The 19,554-nt window shown below is 43.7% G+C and overlaps 1 protein-coding gene and 1 pseudogene across 2 annotated transcripts in view; both read left to right on the top strand.

Moving 5' to 3' along the window:
- Positions 1 to 19,554, top strand: part of WDR64 (WD repeat domain 64) — a 110,334-nt gene that overhangs the window by 10,409 nt on the left and 80,371 nt on the right. For both annotated transcript variants that reach the window (XM_077344975.1, XM_077344969.1), the window contains exons 3-5: positions 5,276 to 5,378; positions 9,195 to 9,298; positions 17,342 to 17,371. In XM_077344975.1, the coding sequence (XP_077201090.1) occupies positions 5,276 to 5,378; positions 9,195 to 9,298; positions 17,342 to 17,371 (237 nt within the window). The remainder of the gene's footprint in view (positions 1 to 5,275; positions 5,379 to 9,194; positions 9,299 to 17,341; positions 17,372 to 19,554) is intronic.
- On the top strand, positions 1,677 to 2,402 carry LOC143832909 (uncharacterized; annotated as a pseudogene).

Raw genomic sequence — 19,554 nt, 5'->3', positions numbered from 1 at the left:
TTGCCGGTTGGGCTGCCTCTGATCATTTTCCTTCCATACACTCCCTATGTTGATCGTCTCCTTCCCCTAGTGGCTTTAGTTTAAAGCTCTTCTGATGAATCTCCCCAGGTTCCTGCCAAACACATTCTTCCCCAGTTTTGATAAGTGCAGTCCATCAGGTGCTAGTAGGCCTTCCTCAAGAAAGCTTATCCCATGGTCCCAGAAACCAAATCTCTCCTGCCGGCACCAACTACGCAGCCAGTGATTCACCTCCATTATCTTCCTCCCCTGACGCATTCCTCTTCCCTTGACAGGCAAGATTGAAGAGAATACCACTTATGCCCCCATTTGCTTGAGCTTCCTCCCCAGATCTTGATAGTCTTTTTTAATAGGAACAATGGTATTCAGGGACATGTCATTAGTTCCCACATGGACCATCACAAATGGGTAGCAATCCGTAGATTTGAGGAGTTTGGGAAGCCGTTCTGAAACATCTTTAATTTTTGCCCCTGGCGAGCAACACACCTCTTGGTTTAGGTGGTCGGGCCCAGCCACATGGCGATCCATTCCTCTTAGCAGGGAGTCTCCAATTACCAGTACTCTCCTTTTTTTTTCTTCTCAATTCCATTTCCTTCTGTCCCCGTGGCCTCTTCCCTTTGTCTTGGACTTTGTTTTGGGACCTCTTCCCTTGTTGACCCTTGCACCTCCTCTGCAAGGGCCTGAAATCTATTCTGGAGCTCCAAAGGCCCTGAGAACTGTCTCGCTCTTCGCCGTTGAGTCTGTTTCCGAACTGTCTGCAGAGGCTCCGTATTGCGGTCAATCTCCTTGTCTTCTTCAGGACTAGTTGTATTGTCTTTATTCCGAGTTGCAGGGCTCTGGTCTATGAACTCCTCCCCTTCCTTACTTTCGGTCAGAGTAATAATTCTGTTTTCTAATCCCCTAATCTTTTCCTCCAAAAGTCTTACCAGCTTACACTTGGGGCAGCTGTAGTCCATCTTGTCTTCTGGGAGGAAGGCAATCATGTCACACTCACTGCAGATGATGGGATGAGTGTCCTGGAGGTCCATTGTAATGTCTAGGCAGTGCAAGTACTGGTCAGCAACAACTCTCCCCAGTAGCTCTCTCCACGTGCTCTCAGTTGTTTGAGCTCTGCCTCTGGCGAGGAGCAGCCCTTTTTAAGCCTCCCAACAATTACCCAGAAATCACCTCACCCAGGCAGCACAATAGCCTCACCTGGTCAGCAGCAACTCTCCCCAGTAGCTCTCTCCACGTGCTCTCAGTTGTCTGAGCTCATAATTCTATGACAGACTCCAGTGTGCGGCCTGTTAGAACCCCCCAATGGAGGATACCTATAGCACTGAAGCAGGAACTGTCCAGTTTACAAGCCAAAGGCATAATGACTCCAGAAAATCCAGCATAGCCTGGATAAACAGCCTAATTATTGTGTGAAAACCATCAGGGAGGCTGCACATTTGTGTTGATCCTAAACCCTTGAACAGACCATACAACAGACCCATTACCAGCTTTGATGATGTTATATGTGACCTGTTCCTTGCTAAGCTTTTCTAGTTTTTTGATGTCAATAATGGATTCTGAAGTGATGAAGGGCCTGGGCCGGGGTGGCTGGCTGGCTGGCTGCCTGCCTTTTTTGGTCCCAGGGAACTCTGCGAGCATAGCTGGGGAGGGGTATGTGTATGATGCTGGCTCTACTGGAGTGACCAAAGCTGAGCTTGGCCATAGCTTATGCCTTGTACTGGCATGTCATAGTTAAGTGGAAGTGGCAGGAGGAAGACAAGATAAACAAAATGATAGAGCAGAAGATGAATGAGGAGCAGGAGGGGCAGCAGAAGTAGATGAAGGAATGCTTGTCCCTGGAGAAGATTAAACAGCATCTTAAACAGCAGGAGAAGCTTCAGGCCCTGCAAGAGGAGAAGTATCAGCTCTTCTTACAGCGGAAAAAGTTCTTCATGAGGAAGAAAAACACCGCCATTAAGAGCAGAGCGACATGTTTGCAGTAGCCTACCAGCAGGCCATGGCTGTCAGTGCAGTGATCCACATCCTCAACATGCAAGGTAGCCTGAGCGGACATAGCCAGGCCAGCACCCTGATACCAGCTGACTGAGTCAAGCAGATCACAATGCGGCACTTTGCCTCCCAGCTGGCATTCCCTTCTGGCACCCCTGAACACAAGCAGTACCAGAGCAGCCAGTCAAGCCACACACCCTATGCTGTTGATCAGAACCAGCACACCATGTCAGTCAGCAGCAATACTTATCATGCAGTACTTATCTCAGCAGCAGTTTAGCAATGCCATCTACAGCCACTCCTCCACTGCCCAGTGCCCAGTCCAGGCCTCTCCCCAGCCAGTGCTCCACCACCCCTTCATCCAGCACCCTCAAGGCCAGCATTTCTGCCATAAGTGAAGCCATCAGCAGCAGTTGTTTGAGTTGCCCCCTGGTGTGTAAAAAAACACGCCTTCTCCTTCCGTGTGAGACTGAACACATTTGCTCATTTAGTTATTCATGCTTCCTAACTGAATTACTAGTTTTTGTGAACAGAAATGACAGGCCAGATACACTTAGCCTAATTCCTTTTCCAAAAAGAATGGACTCTGTCACACTGAACTGGAGTTATTTGACTATGTTTGCAATGCCCTTTGGCAGATATCCTTGGCTACATATGCCAGGGCCATCAGCCCTGCACCAGAATTGTTCCAGCCTAGGCTAAATGAGGAAACAGAGAACATTTCAAGGAAAAAGTAATTACAGAGGATATTCTGAGGGCCATTTCGCACGGCTTCAAAATAGCACAATGGTTGCTAATTGAAAACGCTACTAATTTGCCTTAACGCACGACGTCGTAGACAATCTGCAACACTCCTGAAACCAATCAGCAAAAACCGCTTCGTTGTAGCGCTTTTAGGGGAATCCAGAAAAGTGGATTCACCCTCCGGATAGCGATACACTCCTGCAACCAATCTGCAACACTAGCGCTAAAGACCTGTGCGTTACCATTGTTGCGGGTTCTTCAAAGTCCCTCCTCCTGAGCCTGTCCTCCAAACTTCCGGCGAAGCGATCGCCATTTTTTTTTCTCCGAGCGAGCGGGGATAAACGCACCAGCGAGCCTCTTTCTGTTTAGAGGCTTCCCTGGCTTCAGTCCTTCACCTTTAGTCACTAAGCACAAACCACTTAAAAGCCCGTTTGCTGAAATAAAGTCCCTTTATTTTTTACACATTAATTCAGCCGAAAATCGGGCCCGTGAGAGGGGGGGGGATTTTTTTTTTATCACTCGAGGCAGCGTGCCAACGATCATACAATCAAACGACAGCTCACATTAGGCAGCTGGATGGGTCTCTCCGTTGCAACGAATCTACCTAGATTCGTTGCTATGGGTCTGTTTTTTTTTTTTAAACCTTTCTTAAAGGGAAAGGGGCTGTTTGGGAGCATGCTAACGGCTGCCCATTGGCTGCTTGACGGCCAGGGGCGGGACGAGCTTGGCAATAGCGCTTCCTTTCTAGCGATTTCTGCCGAGACCGGAAGCCTGTGGGAAACGCTAAAAAACGCAACTGATTCCACTACAAAGGCAGGTATGCATAACGACGAATTCCACTATTTTAAATGGCGATTTTTCATTCCGCAAACAATTTGCAACAAAGATCCCCGTGCGTAAAGGCCCTGAGTGTGAGAGAATATGGAAGCACAAGCTAGAGCAGATTGTGACAAAATGTTGCGTCTGTTCTTGAAGTGATGCAGAGAATGGGATATAAGACTGAATCCAGATGAGGTCAGGCTAAGACTTACATTGGTCACTTGTTTTCAGCAGACGGTCTGAAAACTGACTGTAGAAAAATGGATGCAATTAAAGAGGGTCAAGACTGGTGGATGTGAAGGATGTCCAATAATTTTTAGGAATATCTAACTACTTGAGCAAGTTGTGTAAGGGGCTGGTGGATTATTGTGAACTATTCTGGCCTCTGACACACCAAGATGTACAGTGGGAATGGTCAGAAAGTCACCAGCAGGCATCTGAGAAGATTAAGGACATCTTAGCGAGGAGCATTGTTTGGTTTAGTGGTTAGGAGTGTGGACTTCTAATCTGGCGAGCCGGGTTCAATTCTGCACTCCCCCACATGCAGCCAGCTGGGTGACCTTGGGCTCGCAACGGCACTGATAAAACTGTTCTGACCGAGCAGCGATATCAGGGCTCTCTCAGCCTCACCCACCTCACAGGGTGTCTGATGTGGGGAGAGGAATGGAAAGGCAACTGTAAGCTGCTTTGAGCCTCCTTCGGGTAGGGAAAAGCGGCATATAAGAACCATAGAATACTACAGTCCAGGAGGGCAGCTAGACCAGCCAAGGAGCTGCTCTGTTACAAAATAAGCAACCCATCGCATTTGGCAGTTGAGCTTTTTCAGAAACTGAAAGAGGATGCACAGAGTGAAAAAGAACTTTAGGCTGTAGTGTTTGCAGTGGAATACTGCCATCAGCTCACTTTTGGTTAGGCAGGTCACAAATCAGACCATACATTAGATGAGCTATTGGGATGTGAGTGTCCTGCATAGTGCAGGGGGTTGGACTAGATGACCCATGAGGTACCTTCCAACTCTATGATTCTATGATTCTATCTCTAGAAACCATCCTGGTTGTTGAGCACCCAAAAGCACTTCAGTGGATGCTGTTGTGACTATAGAAAGATGATGTGCACTTTCACTATCACAGAGGAAAACATCTGGTCATGGCAGACACATTAAGTTGAGGTTACCTCAGTAAGCCCAATGAAGAAGAGGCCATTGAGAGGGACATTGAATCAATAAATATTTTGCAGCACTTACCAGTTTCCCAACGTCATTTACGGGCAATTCAGGCAGTGACAGTTCAGGACAAGAGTCTCCCAATAAGCAAATAATCCTGCCAGGTTGGCCTGCAGAAAAACTTGAGTTACCAAGAGAGACTGCTCTATATTTCACCGCTACAGGCAAAGCCTGTTGCACCGAGGAATACAAAGAGCACTAGGACATACACCTGCACTGTGACCTTCCTGCCCCTCCTCAGGCCCTCCTCACCCACCCTTCCTGCTTGTTGTTGAAATCCAGTGTGGTGAAGGAGTTAAAGAGTAGCAGACTCTAATTTGAAGAGCTGGGTTTGATTCCTGGCTCCTCCTCCATATGCAGCCAGCTGGGTCTACCTTAACATATATATAAATATACATATGGTATACTGCAATAATTCAGGCCACTGGGTTTCTGAAACCTTCGATGGCATCTCAATTTTGTGCTTTTTTGTTTTTGTTTTTTTAGCTCTTTGGCTATTTCATAGTGGAAGGTGATGCTCTTGCTGCCCAGCTTGATGAAGAAAACATGGTTTTCCTGGTATCCAAAAAGCAGCGGATTACAAAAGCAGGTTGGATGTTTAGTCCAAAACAAAATTTGGATGTGATTTCTCGTGAATAGAGCAAAAATAATTACATTAATAGTTACCCTATATTCTATTAAAAGTTTCCTTTTAATACTGGTTCCCATCAGCATTCACAATTTCCATAGAGGTGAAACAGATGATTCTCTTTGTCCGTTTAATCAAAATCCATGCCAGTCTGTTAACTTTAATTAAGAAACACAATTTAATGATGTGTCCTAAATTATTTTATTTATTTTACTTAAAATATTTATATCCTGTCATTTGACCATCATCACAGGTGTTTCCAGACATTAGAGAAACAAGGTCTAAAATCCCATAAAAGCAAAACAGCATCAAAATCCCAGTCACAGCATGAATGCCTAAACCAAATCTTTATTGTATGCAACCTGTAGTAGGGCAGGCAAAGAAAACTGTTTTTACAAGAAGCCTAAAATTCGTTATTGTGGGGCAGATCTATAAAGGGAGAAAGGGCCACATCCTTCTCTGTAATGGTGCTTCATAGCTGGTAGCCACCCACCTGACCTCAAAAGGTGGGAGCATCCCAAGCAGGGCCCCTGAGGAAGGGTCAGGCAGGCTCCTGTGAGAGCAAGTAGTTCTTCAGCTATCCTGGTGGCAGGCCATTTAGGGCTATATACATCAACACCAGCACTTGGAGATGTGATTGCAAGCAAGCTGGGAACCAATATGGTTCTTTGAATATGCAGTCTACTCAGCTCAGCCATGCTGGGGCAACAATATTCATGCTGTGTTTTTGGGAGGGGATGAACTTCATAAATAGTTTACTTTAGATAAAACACACACAAAAAGATTTTTAAGAGCCAAAATTCTCTTGGCAAAAAAACCTTTGCTTTGAAATGATCAACTACAGTAGGGTTCCATTGACAGCAACAAAGTAGCATTAAGAAAGTCCCAGAAGATATTATTTGGATCACAGAGACTCAGATGCAAAGCACTCCGAGTTCTAAAAACATGAATCCCTAAAGACACTATTGTATTAGTTGGCAAATGCATTGTATAACCCTGCTGCAAGACACAATAAATGAACATCAGCCATCTGTTCCATTTTAAACATCTGTTCCTATTTACACATTAAGCTCCTTTTTTGCTTAATAAAGCAGCAGTATGCTGAACTGAATGTCTAAAAATGTCTGAGAATGCCCACTCTGCTATTACATCCATGCCTTGTTTTCACAGCCGTGATAAACTTGTAATATAATTTGTTGGTGGGGTATGGAATGATATAATATACCCCAATCTCATCAAATCTCATTGCTACTTGGACATGAGACTACCAATGAAGAATTTGCAGAGGAAAGCAATGGGGGGGGGGCAGGGCATGGGTGAACAGCAACAGCATGACATTGCTTCTGGGGAAACCCAAAACCTCTCTAGGAATTGCCAGGCACCCTATGGTAAAACATTTCTGGCTACTCCTACGCTGATTCCGCACCAGTGGCACCACTCCGGGCTGTATCATCTGCAGCATGCTGTGTCCCCTTGGAAAACAGAATGGTGGCAACCAAGGTTCTGCCGCATGCAGGGGTGGCGGGTTTTTAAAAAATTTTACTGGAAGGTGGGATTGCATTCCACACAATCCCCTCTTCTTGCATACTGAAACAAAACTGCCCTGGTCCACTCTGTGGTGCCATGAAGCGCCATGAAGCTGTTTAGGGCAATTTTTGCCCCCTGTAGGCCTTTGTAGGGTGAGGAGGAGCTGGGTCCGGAAGCCCGACTCTTTCCATCCAGATGGCTCTGCCATGGGACAGGCCCCACTGGCCCCTGCAGCACCAAGATTCCATATTCCCTCAGCATGGGGCTTCTGGGGCCCAATCTGTGCCAGACCTGGGAGGGAGGTGGCCCGGTGGCAATGTCATATAAACATAGGAATTAGCCTCGGTCCATACGGACATCGCCCCAGCCTTTTCCGCCTATGCAGATTTGGTCCTAGAAAGAATGAATGACACATCCAAGTTTTCTCCTGATGCCATTCAACTGGGGAGTGGAAAACAGAAGCCAAGTGTGAGATCTTCTGCTGCACTGGAAACTTGGCTACCCTGTTTTTTAAGTTTATATTTATTTATCATTGTATTTCTATACTGCCGCTCCCAGAAACTCAATTGCAGTGGTTCACAAAAACAAGAAAGGCAATATCAGTTAAAAGTACCGCAATAAAACAATTTAAGCAGGTATAAATACAAATACAAAATGGTGGTTACTAATATATTTAAAAATCACTCCCCATATTCTAGGCATCGATCTTAATATCGATGAAATAGTACCGGCTGGATGGAAACAGGCCCCCAACACAGTCTAGCACTGCAGTAGGAACTGGGGGTGGGGGGAGGACCAGATCGAATACCCCAGGGCTCCCACTCAGCCTCTACCAAAGGACTGGTAGAAGAGCTCCATTTTGGCTAAGTAGGGATTTAAATTGGGGGAGACCTGGATCTCTCTCTCCAAACATTATAACTCTTGGATATTTTCAGAACTACTATTCTACAACTTCCCATCCTTTCTTATATAACTGGACTTTTAGTGGTTGTGTCCTGCACACCGCTCTCTGAATTTTTTCCTGATAAATGCTTTCAAGTTGTAGTGAATTTGAGGTATTGTGAATAACCAGAAACCATGGATTATGGTGGAAAAGACTGAGAAATCTACCTTCTTATCATGCCCTGCATACATTACTGGGATAATGGGCAGTTTAAATGTCTCTGCTGTGTCCAGCAGAATATCTCCCTTGATACAGATGTGATTATCCTGAGGCTATAGTTTGGACCATTGATTAGAGTCAGATGTACATGTCATTGATGCATACAGAATCATAAACAGGGAAGAAATATGCTTTTTTCTTTAGAACTATTTATCTTATAGGGACACACTTGCTAATTTAATCCATTAAAACTTATTAGTCGACAAGGATTCTATAATCAGGTGCCAGCCTCAGGAAATAATTAACTATAAATCATCTTGTAAATGTTTGATCCAATATTAAACTTTCAATTTATTCTCTTTTGTGATATATTAGGCCATCTAGAACTAGTCTGGGGACCACACTCTCTTTTTCGAAGGGGCAATAATGTTGTGAGTCTGACAGACTTCGTCATGGTGACTGGGTTGGAATGAAATGATTTGTAATTGTCTGTTTGCGTGGTAGAACTCAATTGGGCAGCATGTGTACGTTCATGCACAAAAGGACATTTGTGCTATATTGCAATGTCTGGAAGGAATGTGGTGAAGTAGCTGACCAAATAGCCACAAAGGGTTCAATTAGAAGTCAAACCAGTCACTGAAAAATCTGCTCCCTGTCTGTGACCAGTGAACAGGATGCGAGCCCAACTTGTTGGTTTTCAAGCATCGCTACTTTCATTGCTTGGGGAAACGGGGAACATTTTCACAAGAAAATAAGTAGATCGGTTTATAGAAGTCATATTATTTTGATTGGGACAGGACATCTATAGACAAGAGAAAAATATGTATGGCCATCCTGGGCTCCTTGGAAGAAGAGCAGGCTAACAGTATGCTAGACACACAGTATCTGTATCTGTATGATACTTAGGATATCATATTCTATGCACATTGATTTGTATCTTCAACAGGCTTAGCAGACATAATGACAGCAGAAAACATATATACAAATAACTAATGTCATTAAAATCTAATTTTATCATGTAAACCATTTTTATCACCCTGTACTTAAGGCTCGAAGTTAGATGGTTCATAGCTTGCTTTTAGTTGTTACCTAATTCCTAGATGTATTATTATGATATATTTTTATAAGAAATATTCTGTTTTTGGCAGGAGTCAAGAGGCGTGATGTGATAAAGTGCATGGTAAAGATATCACAGCTGGATTTTTTGGTAACAGCATCTCAGAAAGGAACACTAACTATTTTTACCAGCCAGGTAATTTTGAAGCAACTTTCATTTCATGTTTGCACTGTGTGGTCTGTACCCATCCCCTGCACATATAGCAGAAACATACAGCAGTAGCCTGGTGACTGGACTGTGCCCTCATGTGGCCTGGGACATGCCCTGACAGTCCTGCTGACTGCTCCAGAGATCTGCTGTGAAGCACATGGTTATGCCTGGCACTCTAGATAGTTGAGCCTTGACCACCACTGCAGCTGGCAAAAGGCTATGTCCTCCATGAGAAAGAAGGGTTGGCCATCCACAGCAATCATCTTTCTGATGAGGCAAGAGATTCCTTCCTGGACCCTCTACACAGCTATTTTGACTTCTTGGAGGGCGGTCCACCATGATGTTCCAGCCGCAGTACCCTGAAGGCAGGAAGACTTTCTTGGAGAGGCCTTCTGTTCTGCCTCCACTTTTCTCGGCTGAAAGGGAATGAGACTCCTCTCCCTTCTGCTGGCTGCCATTCTTTCCTCTGGTAGAAGCATAGTTGGGTGCATTCCTTGCAGGTGCCTGTGGAGGGTAGAGGAGGACAAGTACTGGGAGTTGTGCCCCTCCAGAGATGAGTGTGGGACACCTGGCACTCTGCCATGCAGGGATCACTGGGGAGGGTGCAGAAATGTCTTCAAACTGTGGGCTTCCCTCCAGTTTTTGTGTCACTAATGTCAGAATCCTCCTTTCCAAAAAGTGTTAGCAATTGTTGGTGTCTCTTGACAATGCTAACAACTCCTTTGCTTTTGTGGAGAGCCCCAGGAATAGATTAGGTTAAAAGAACCCTGATGATATTTTCTAGGACTGGTCTCCAGTGGGTTGGCAGGATGAGTTTGGTGTCTGGGGTACAGAGATTGGAGGATGTCTTCTGTCCGCGATGCATACCCCTTGTACCCAATTTCACCCTCATGGCACTCAGAAGTGTTCAGGAAGGAAGGGTATAAATGTAGGAGACCCTTTGGGGGGAGGGTCAATAACTGGGATCCCAGAAATGTAATCTGCTGCCAAATTGGAGAGAGTGTAGAGGAGTGTGTGGCAGGGTGAAATTCTCTGTGTTTTTGGTGTGTGTAGCTTTCAGGAGGTTCATTCCATATAATTTTTAACCAGCACCTGACATTATCCCCAAAAGCAATTTCCTGGGGGCATCTTCTTCAGGGGGGCATAACTTAGACTCCCTAAGTCCAAACTGCACATAACTTGGAGGGCAAGTAGAGGAGCATTAGAAGATATATAAATATAAATAAATAAATAAATAAATAAATAAATAAATAAATAAATAAATAAATAAATAAATAAATAAATAAAATCTCCTGCAAGTTTGATGGCTGCAGCTTGTATATAGTCCATTCTATGTACTCCTGAACCTCCTTAACCTGTGCCTGTCATTTATGCCATTTCCCTAGTAAGGGACACTTTCTTTGGGAGATTGTAACTTGAACCTTGCAAATCAAAAGTTCACCAAACTTGGAGGGCAAACAGAGGGTCACCTGGAGATCTATTGTGAGTTTTATGTCTCTAGTGCACCAAAGGGGGAATTCTACCACACTATGGACCTCACAAACTGAATCAGTTCATTTGGTGCTAAAATATTTGTGACGGTTTTTGATTCGAGAGCTGAGCCATATTTTCCTTGTTCATGCACATCCCTACTTAAGGCTGCTGAGAATCAGGTCTTTTTTCCAAAAAAAGTATGAAAAACGGATGGAGGGGAGAGCAAGGAGAACAAGTAGGTCCTTTTCTAGCCTTAGAACATATTCATTTCACACTCCTGCAATATTTGTGGGGAGATTTTTCATGTTTTTATCCACTTCCTTATCTTTCTTGCAATTCCTTGTCTGGATCCTATTTGCATATTCAAAAGAACTACCACAGTACCTCTGAGAAGCTACAGGTATCTTTCTCCACTAGTGGGATTTTTAAGACTAGAATTCAGCCATGGGATGCCCCAGCCTGCCAGCAAATTTGGCTGCATACATTGAGCGTGTCTCAAACAGAAAAACTTTCCATTTACAGAGCCTTGATACATTAATGGTCATGGACAAGTTGCGTTGTGATTTTAAAATAAAGCAGTTTTATCTTGGGCTCATAGTAATGATGAAATCCTTCCAATATCTAAAGAAATTGCCCACTTTCCTGGAGCATGAAGCCATGAACAGTAGTGCCAAGAAGAATGACATGTGGCATACGAAAGAGCTGCATGCCGCTCTCAAGTCACTGGATATTACTATTCTGGTGAAATGCAGAAAAATAAACTGATGATTAAAAAAAAATCAAATTCCAAATGCAAAAATCTTCATCATGTATGCACTATGGCATACAGACAGCAAAGCGGCTTCTGCTAATGTCTGATCTCCCACCATGTTGCCCTTGGTAATATCATAGTTTGGTTTCCCCCACTTTTGCCGGAGTAGAAAGCATTCCATTCAAGTGACACTTCTCACAAGAAAGCCCCAGGTATTACTTCTTCATGCAGACCTACAAAAGAATGAGCTGCTCAGTATAACACGCATCGATACAACCACAGTGGCAGGTAGATAGGTACAAAGCAAAACCATCCCGCTCTGTGCATTCCTTTCACAAAACAGAGTATGTGTCCCTGTGTCAGTGTGAGAACATCTAAACACAAGTTTGTGGGCAGCATATGTGTGGTGGGGCATAATAGTGAGAGTGTTCAAATACTCCAATGTGTATGTACTTATGCAAATATGTATGTATATGTACACTTGCTCAAGTATTTGTGTCTCAGAATAATAAATCAGTTCCATCCATTCCATTAATATACATCAACTATATATTAATTAGGCATAGTTAGGCTCACAGGTTGTGAGCAGGAAACTGATCTTTCATTCAGTTGTTTGGATGTGTCCAAATTAATTTGTGTTCTTACACTACATTCTTGAACAATTATAGGGATTTCTCATAGCAGTCACCTTCCCTCACTGCTTGTCTTCTGCCACTTCCAATTTTAAAAGGCAGATAATTAAAAGAAAAAAATACATTTAAATTTAGATTTAGGGGATTTCTGGCCCCTCCACATGATGTCGCCAACATGCTGTCATGAACCCCGATTCATGCCATCCCTGTGCTTCGCTACCCACACTCTTCAGATCTCACCAGCCGGTTCTGACCAAGGCCATAAAGCAATAAACCTGTCCCCTGGTCTTCTTCCTCCCTTCCCTTTCCCAGTGGGAGAGGCTCCATGTGAATGTATCAGTCTTACTGTAAGTGTCCTTGCGGAGACAACTCAAAGTCTCAACAAAGTGCCAACCGCTTGATAAGGTTCCGGGCCATCTGGCAGCTTGGGAATCAACCTTCCTTTGTAACTTTCTCTCTCTCCCGCCGAAATACCTTTGAATCCCCCCTCCCTTATTTGGTGGGCTCTATAACTGCCCCATGCACTTTCTTGTACTTTGTTATTATCAAGATCTTTGCTTAGGAAGATCTTGGCATGCTTTAGCGTTCTGTGGACTTAGTTTAATAAAGCTCTCTTGGAAATCTGCAACTGGCTGTTGGATTTCGGATGTGCTTCTATTCTAGACTCCGCAGGCTGGGCTCAGCCTAATTCCTGATACATGCAGCGTCTCAGCAGTAAACAGCCGGCTACATCCTCCATTTAAAAGCACTTGTTGGTGAATCCCCAAAAGTGGATTGACCAACATATGCATACTACCTACCGGAGAGCAACCAGCAGGCCAGCAGCAAAAAAAAATTATGGAGGTGAAGAAGCACTATCTCTGCCTCCAATGTTCCACCCTCACACCTGCCTCCCTCTCCCATCTTTTTTAAGTTAACTGTATGGAGCAATGAATAGATGTTCAATGGTGCAGGCAAAGGCAAAAAAAAAATCCCCCGAAAAAGAAGAAGAAGAAGAAGAAGAAGAAGAAGAAGAAGAAGAAGAAGAAGAAGAAGAAGAAGAAGAAGAAGAAGAAGAAGAAGAAGAGTTGGTTCTTATATGCCGCTTTTCCCTACCCGAAGGAGGCTCAAAGCGGTTTACAGTCGCCTTCCCATTCCTCTCCCCACAACAGACACTCTGTGGGGTGGGTGAGGCTGAGAGAGCGCTGATATTCCTGCTCGGTCAGAACAGTTTTACCAGTGACGTGGTGAGCCCAAGGTCACCCAGCTGGATGCATGTGGAGGAGCGCAGAATCGAACCTGGCATGCCAGATTAGAAGTCCGCACGCCTAACCACTACAGCAAACTGGCTCTCAAAGTTGTAGCACAAAGCATACCTCTCTAAGCTTCCCCCATATAAATTGCATTGCTCTAATCTGCCATTTCCAGCAGCATTTGTGTGGGGGGGAGAAGGGTGACATGGCGACAGAGAAGAGCGAGACAGCAGAAATGGTGAGGAGGGGCCAGGAAGCGCAATTATATGTAGTGTTATGCCACTTATGATGTGTGGAAATGCCCTTACTATTTAGGTGTCTCTATATATCTTCTGCGTGTGCTCTTTATTTGAGCTGAGGCTCCTTGTAGTTCCACCATTATTTAATGTTGTTGTTATATTCATGTTATTGTTGTTGTTATTCACCTTGTTGTTCTAGAAGTGATGTTACCTGTATCATTTTTCTTGTTCTATGTACATGGCCCTGAGCCTTTGGGGAGGGTGGCATAGAAGAAGAAGAAGAAGAAGAGTTGGTTCTTATATGCCGCTTTCCCCTACCCGAAGGAGGCTCAAAGCAGCTTACAGTCGCCTTCCCATTCCTCCCCCCACAACAGACACCCTGTGGGGTGGGTGAGGCTGAGAGAGCCCTGATATCACTGCCCGGTCAGAACAGTTTTATCAGTGCCGTGGCGAGCCCAAGGTCACCCAGCTGGTTGCATGTGGGGGAGCGCAGAATCGAACCTGGCATGCCAGATTACAAGTCCGCACTCCTAACCACTACACCAAACTGGCTCTCTATATAAATGAAATAAAAAAATTAAACTAAAAATAAAATCATAGATTCATTTCTCCTTCCATTTACTGACTTATGAGAAGAATGCCTCCATTTTTATTTATTCTTTAAGCCAATGCATACTATTATGCCATGATACCATAAATATTGACTAATGGTAGAAATGGTGCAATGGTATAATGCAGTGGTTCCCAACCTTTTTATCACTGGGGACCGGTCAACGCTTGACAATTTTACTGAGGCCCGGGGGGGTAGTCTTTTGCTGAGGGACATCACCACCTGAGCCCCTGCTCCATTTACTTTCCCGCTGGTGCCCCTGACTTTCCACCGCCCTCTGGGGAGCACTGCCAGCAGCAGGTGCACTGTGCCATGCCAAGGGGGAGCCCCAGCCATGGTGGCCGCTGGAGAGCACCAAAGGTGAGCCAGCGGAAGAGTGTCAGGGCAGCCCTTGGGGCAGCAGCCAAGGAGGAAGACAATGAGGAGCCACAGCCCGGTACCAACTGATCCACGGACCAGGACCGGTCTCCAGACCTGGGGTTGGGGAACACTGGTATAATGGTTTATGAGATTAATAGGAAATGGAGCAAGCTGTTCAAAGGTTGACAACTGGAGCTTCAACTGCAGCAACTTGGCTCTGTAGAATAAATGAGTGCTGCATAGACACAAAACTCAACAAAAACATTGATAGTAATAATTGTTGTGATCCGATCATTTTTTATCAAGGTTATTGAGACTCATTATGCTTGGCCATGCTGGGATGCCACCATTTTGTTGCAGCATGGCAGTATGCCCCATCACTTCCCATGTATGTACAGGGGACAACTTCCCTCAGCGCATAGGGTCCACCTTGAAGTTGTACATGAGCATGCACAACTCTGGGGTGGAAAGGTTCCACCACACTTGGCAGTGGTGGTGGGGTGGGGGGGTTACTTCCATGAGGGTGGGATTGTGTGAAAAGGCAATCCCACCTTCATGGAAGGTTAAAATAAAAAAGGCATTTTCTGTCCCTGCTGGAACGCCATACGTGGAGGACTAGTTGGGCCTGGAAGGTCTTGCTGTGTGCATAGGCCTAGCCTGGCCTGGCTGCTGATAACAACCATGGCAAAAAAGGGGATGCAAAAAAATCAGTGTTCCCTTGCCGTGGGGCATTGGAGGCCATAAAGTAGGACAGGGGTGGGAGAGGGCCGAGCTGGCATCAGCATCATGCACAAGTGGGAATTTGCCCCTCTGCCATGTGAGTGCTGGCTCAGCCTTTTCACCCCGTGCATAATTAGTCAATGAGAGATAAATTCACCTGACAAACAAATCTGTCAGGTGAATGTATTCCTAGTTCTAATGTTACTTTTTGTCAATAGTTAAAGAGTGATTTCAATACCAGGTACCTGGAAGAAGTAAAACAGCCATGATAATGAATCCCCTTGTTTACCATGTTATCTTTTTAAATGTTCTACGCAACTCTGGTATAAGGCACAGCAGACAAATAGAAGTCATCTGTGCAAATTGTAGCTTTAGAAATCTGGATCTCTAATACAAACTGTCTATTAAAATTTGTGAAAATGTGGTTATATTTCAAAGCAGCAATAACACACCCCAGGGGTTTTATTTAATGAGGCCATAATGTGCCTGAGAGGAGTAAACAAAGTGGTGATTCTTGTGGGTGGTTAAGCTGAACAGAGCCATTACTGAAGAAAAGTATCTGAAAAGCAATTCATCTGTCAGCAAGCAAAGCCTGCTTCTTGTACACCAAGGGAAGTCAACATGCTACAAAGCAGAGCTCTCAAAAAATAAATTCCCCAAGTAATTCAGATAGTTCTTTGCCACTGCTGTTGCCTCAGACTTCCCACTGATGTCATGTTGACATCAGTGTCTCCTTTTCATTGCCAATTTCTCACCCTGTTCTTTGAAAGCTTTGAGCCATGCTAGCACAACCCTACCTGCTGTTTTGAAAATGATTAGGGCACCCACTTGAGCTAATCCCTTGCCAATCCATTACAAGCATTCTGAGCTGTAATAGTTATTCATATAGAGGAGAAAGCAGACAAAGAAGATTTGTGAGGTGAATGAGCATCAAGTCTGGCTGATGGGGAAGTCTGTGCCTGATATCGCTGTCATTGGCTGGGTCCAAGCCAAGAAGGCCCTATGGAACTGCCAGGATGACTGGGGCTTAGCTTGGCTGGCTTCTGGCTGACAACAGTCCTTCAGGGCAGCAGCCCATGGGAAGCTTTCCCAGTCAGTCAAAGGGTCAATCTGTCCCTTTGTGTATTGGAGAATAGAGACACTGACACATGGCATGCAGACAGATGTAAAATGCTGCAAGGGAGCAATGGCTAAGAAAAGCTCACCTCCTGATTCTGTGCCTTTGTGACTAGATCATGAAGATCTGAGAACCATCTTCAAGTATTTAAAAGGCTGCCATATAGAGGATGGAGCAGAGTTGTTCTCTCTCAGGTGGAAAAAATAAAGAGACCTGTTTCTGAAACTATCAGTCTTTTGTGTGAAGGCTCTTGAGCAGGACTGAAAGGTGATCTGTTGACTAAACTTGCATTTGCCCTTCTTTATTTACACTTTATTATGCACTAACTTGGTGGTCTCAGGCTGCATGCCTAGGCATTGTTATAATAGCATAAGCCCCTTTGCATTCAGTAGCACTTAATAAGAACACTTCTAGGGCACCTTGCCAGAAGACCATGCCAAGTAATTAAACAACAGAAACACAAATACAGTCACAAATATTGACATTTACATTTGAAAACATTTAAAAGATTAACACCACAATTTAAAATCCGGCATTAACTTTAATTAAAAGTCCACCAGAAAAAGACTTCAGCAGGCCTTGGGAGGTTGGCAGGAAAACAGCCAAGTAGAGCTTTAGAGGATAGGAGGTCTTTGCTTAGGTCTCCACCACACAGAGAACATGTGGGTTCTGCAGCACAGCCATGTCTGATCATCTCAGGGTACTCAGAATAGGTATTGGAGTGTATGTTGGATGTACAAGCACTGACCTGATGGCACACTGTTGTTTTCCTATTGCCTTGCTGAAAAAAACATTGATCAAGAGCACCAACATTCCGTAATTTTTCTTGAACTGAAGACATTTGATGTTTCATTTCCAGCTACTTATTCCTGTGTTTTGTTCCCATTTTTCCAGATGAGAGTGATGACAACCACCAGTATTCCAGTAAGTTTAATATTTCTAACAAATACAATCACAATTAGTAATTAATTAACTGAAATAGTTATTTGGTTTTTTTCATTGCTCCCTAACTTTGCAAAGTAAAATATCTGCTGTTTCTAAATGAGCATGATGATATTACATTTGAGGCTGAATAAATGTAACACAGTATAACTATAAAGTATAACACAGAAACACACATCATCCCCTTAGTCCTCTTTTTATCTTTAAGCTGCAGTAAGTGATATTCAAGAGCATTTCAGTAATTTCATAAGCTTAGGTTTTGCTAACTTCTATGTAGAACTCACTTGTATCTACATAATATTTGATTTGTAGCATATAGTGAATATTGTTTTAAGCCAGCCTTTCTCAACTTTTTTATCATTTAAAACCCCCTGAAACATTCTTCGGGCTTCAAGAAACCCCATGGGAGGTGTGAACGTGCAGAATATGGTTGGGAAGCAAAGATGTGCATGTGCTTGGCTGGGACCCCTCCCCTTCCCACCCTCTCCAGGCCTATCATTGGCCATTTGGGAGAGGGGGGTTTGACATGACCATATATGGTCATATTACCCAATTATATATATTCCTACCCATTTGGGAAGCCCTCCCAGGGCCATCAAGAAATCCTGGTTGAGAGCCATGGAATTAGGCACTTTAATGCTTTAATTAGATGTTGTAAGTAGCACACTATTTAAAGCATATAAAGGGATTTTAAATAGGACTAAATGAGAAAATGAAATTTTCTTAGGATTTCATGAGTGCCTGCTTCCATTATTAGCAATGAGTCAAAAGCTTGGATATTAGGCTGTTCTGTAGCATCACATTTTGTGGCACATTTTGGTCGTTTCAATTGTTTGCATAGGTGCCAGTCAGGTTAATAATTCAGAAATAATAGTTGGATGCAGCAATTTGCTTCCACGAGTAGCCCCTTTTGGTCCCATCTTCTATTTTGTATGCTTTTTTCCCCAGTAGGGAAATATAGGGTTTTATAGGGATATAGTTCCCTTTAGGGCAATATAACTGATTTGCATGTCTTTGCATGTCTTTTTATCTTTTTATTGTTGCATTTATCTGTTTGTATTATGCTCCTGCACTGCTGCAACACTCACAGTTTGGGATTGGAACTTTTAGATGCGGATAAATTTTTTCACTTAACACTCTTGAGTATATAGCTAAACAGCTGGAGATTCCATCTATACTTCCTCATCTAGCACTTTAGACTACTAGGACTAAATAATACATTTGCAGAAGAGAAGAACAAGGATTAGAGAAGAGGAAAATCAAGATAGAGCTGCATCTTCCTTCAGAATGAGTTGTTGAAATGTGTACTCGCAGGAATGTGGATTAACAAAGAGTTTGGAATGTTTTGGACGAGCCTCTTGTGGCGCAGAGTGGTAAGGCAGCCGTTTGAAAGCTTTGCCCATGAGGCTGGGAGTTCAATCCCAGCAGCCGGCTCAAGGTTGACTCAGCCTTCCATCCTTCTGAGGTCGGTAAAATGAGTACCCAGCTTGCTGGGGGGTAAACGGTCATGACTGGGGAAGGCACTGGCAAACCACCCCGTATTGAGTCTGCCATGAAAACGCTAGAGGGCGTCACCCCAAGGGTCAGACATGACTCAGTGCTTGCACAGGGGATACCTTTACCTTTACCTTTTGGAATGTTTTAGGAAGATGAAAAAAATGTATATAATGCTATATTTAGTCATTAGACAATTATTCTTATTTTGGAAAGGCCAATAAAGAAGCTGACAATGTTAAGGACTCAACTGGAAAACACGATCAAAGCTCTGAAACAGAAGAATGGCTTCAGGGAAATAGATGACAGCAAACTGTCATAAATAGAAAAGAAATTAAATTGTTTCAGGGTGAATGAGAATTTAAAAAAAAACATTGTGGTGATTAAGTTTGATTAATCAGAAAAAATATGAAATCTCATGGAGGAGAATTTTTTCCCCCAAACTCTGAAGACTCAATCCAGCATGGAAGAAACAGTATGGGATACTTTAACAGATGTCAGTAACAGAGCATGTAATTAGGATTCTGCTTCATTTTAAAAGAAAAATTAAAGATGCTAATCAGTCAACAAAGACATTTATTTCCCAACAGAGGACAGAATCGACTGGGAAAACTGTTCCCCTTAAATGAGAAAAGATTTTAATTTGCCATTTATTGGACAAAATTGCTACC

This window comes from Paroedura picta, chromosome 1 (assembly GCF_049243985.1).
Source record: "Paroedura picta isolate Pp20150507F chromosome 1, Ppicta_v3.0, whole genome shotgun sequence".
Taxonomy (NCBI): Eukaryota; Metazoa; Chordata; class Lepidosauria; order Squamata; family Gekkonidae; genus Paroedura; species Paroedura picta.
Note: the sequence above shows the minus strand (reverse complement) of the source record. Positions and strands in the feature narration are given on the sequence as shown.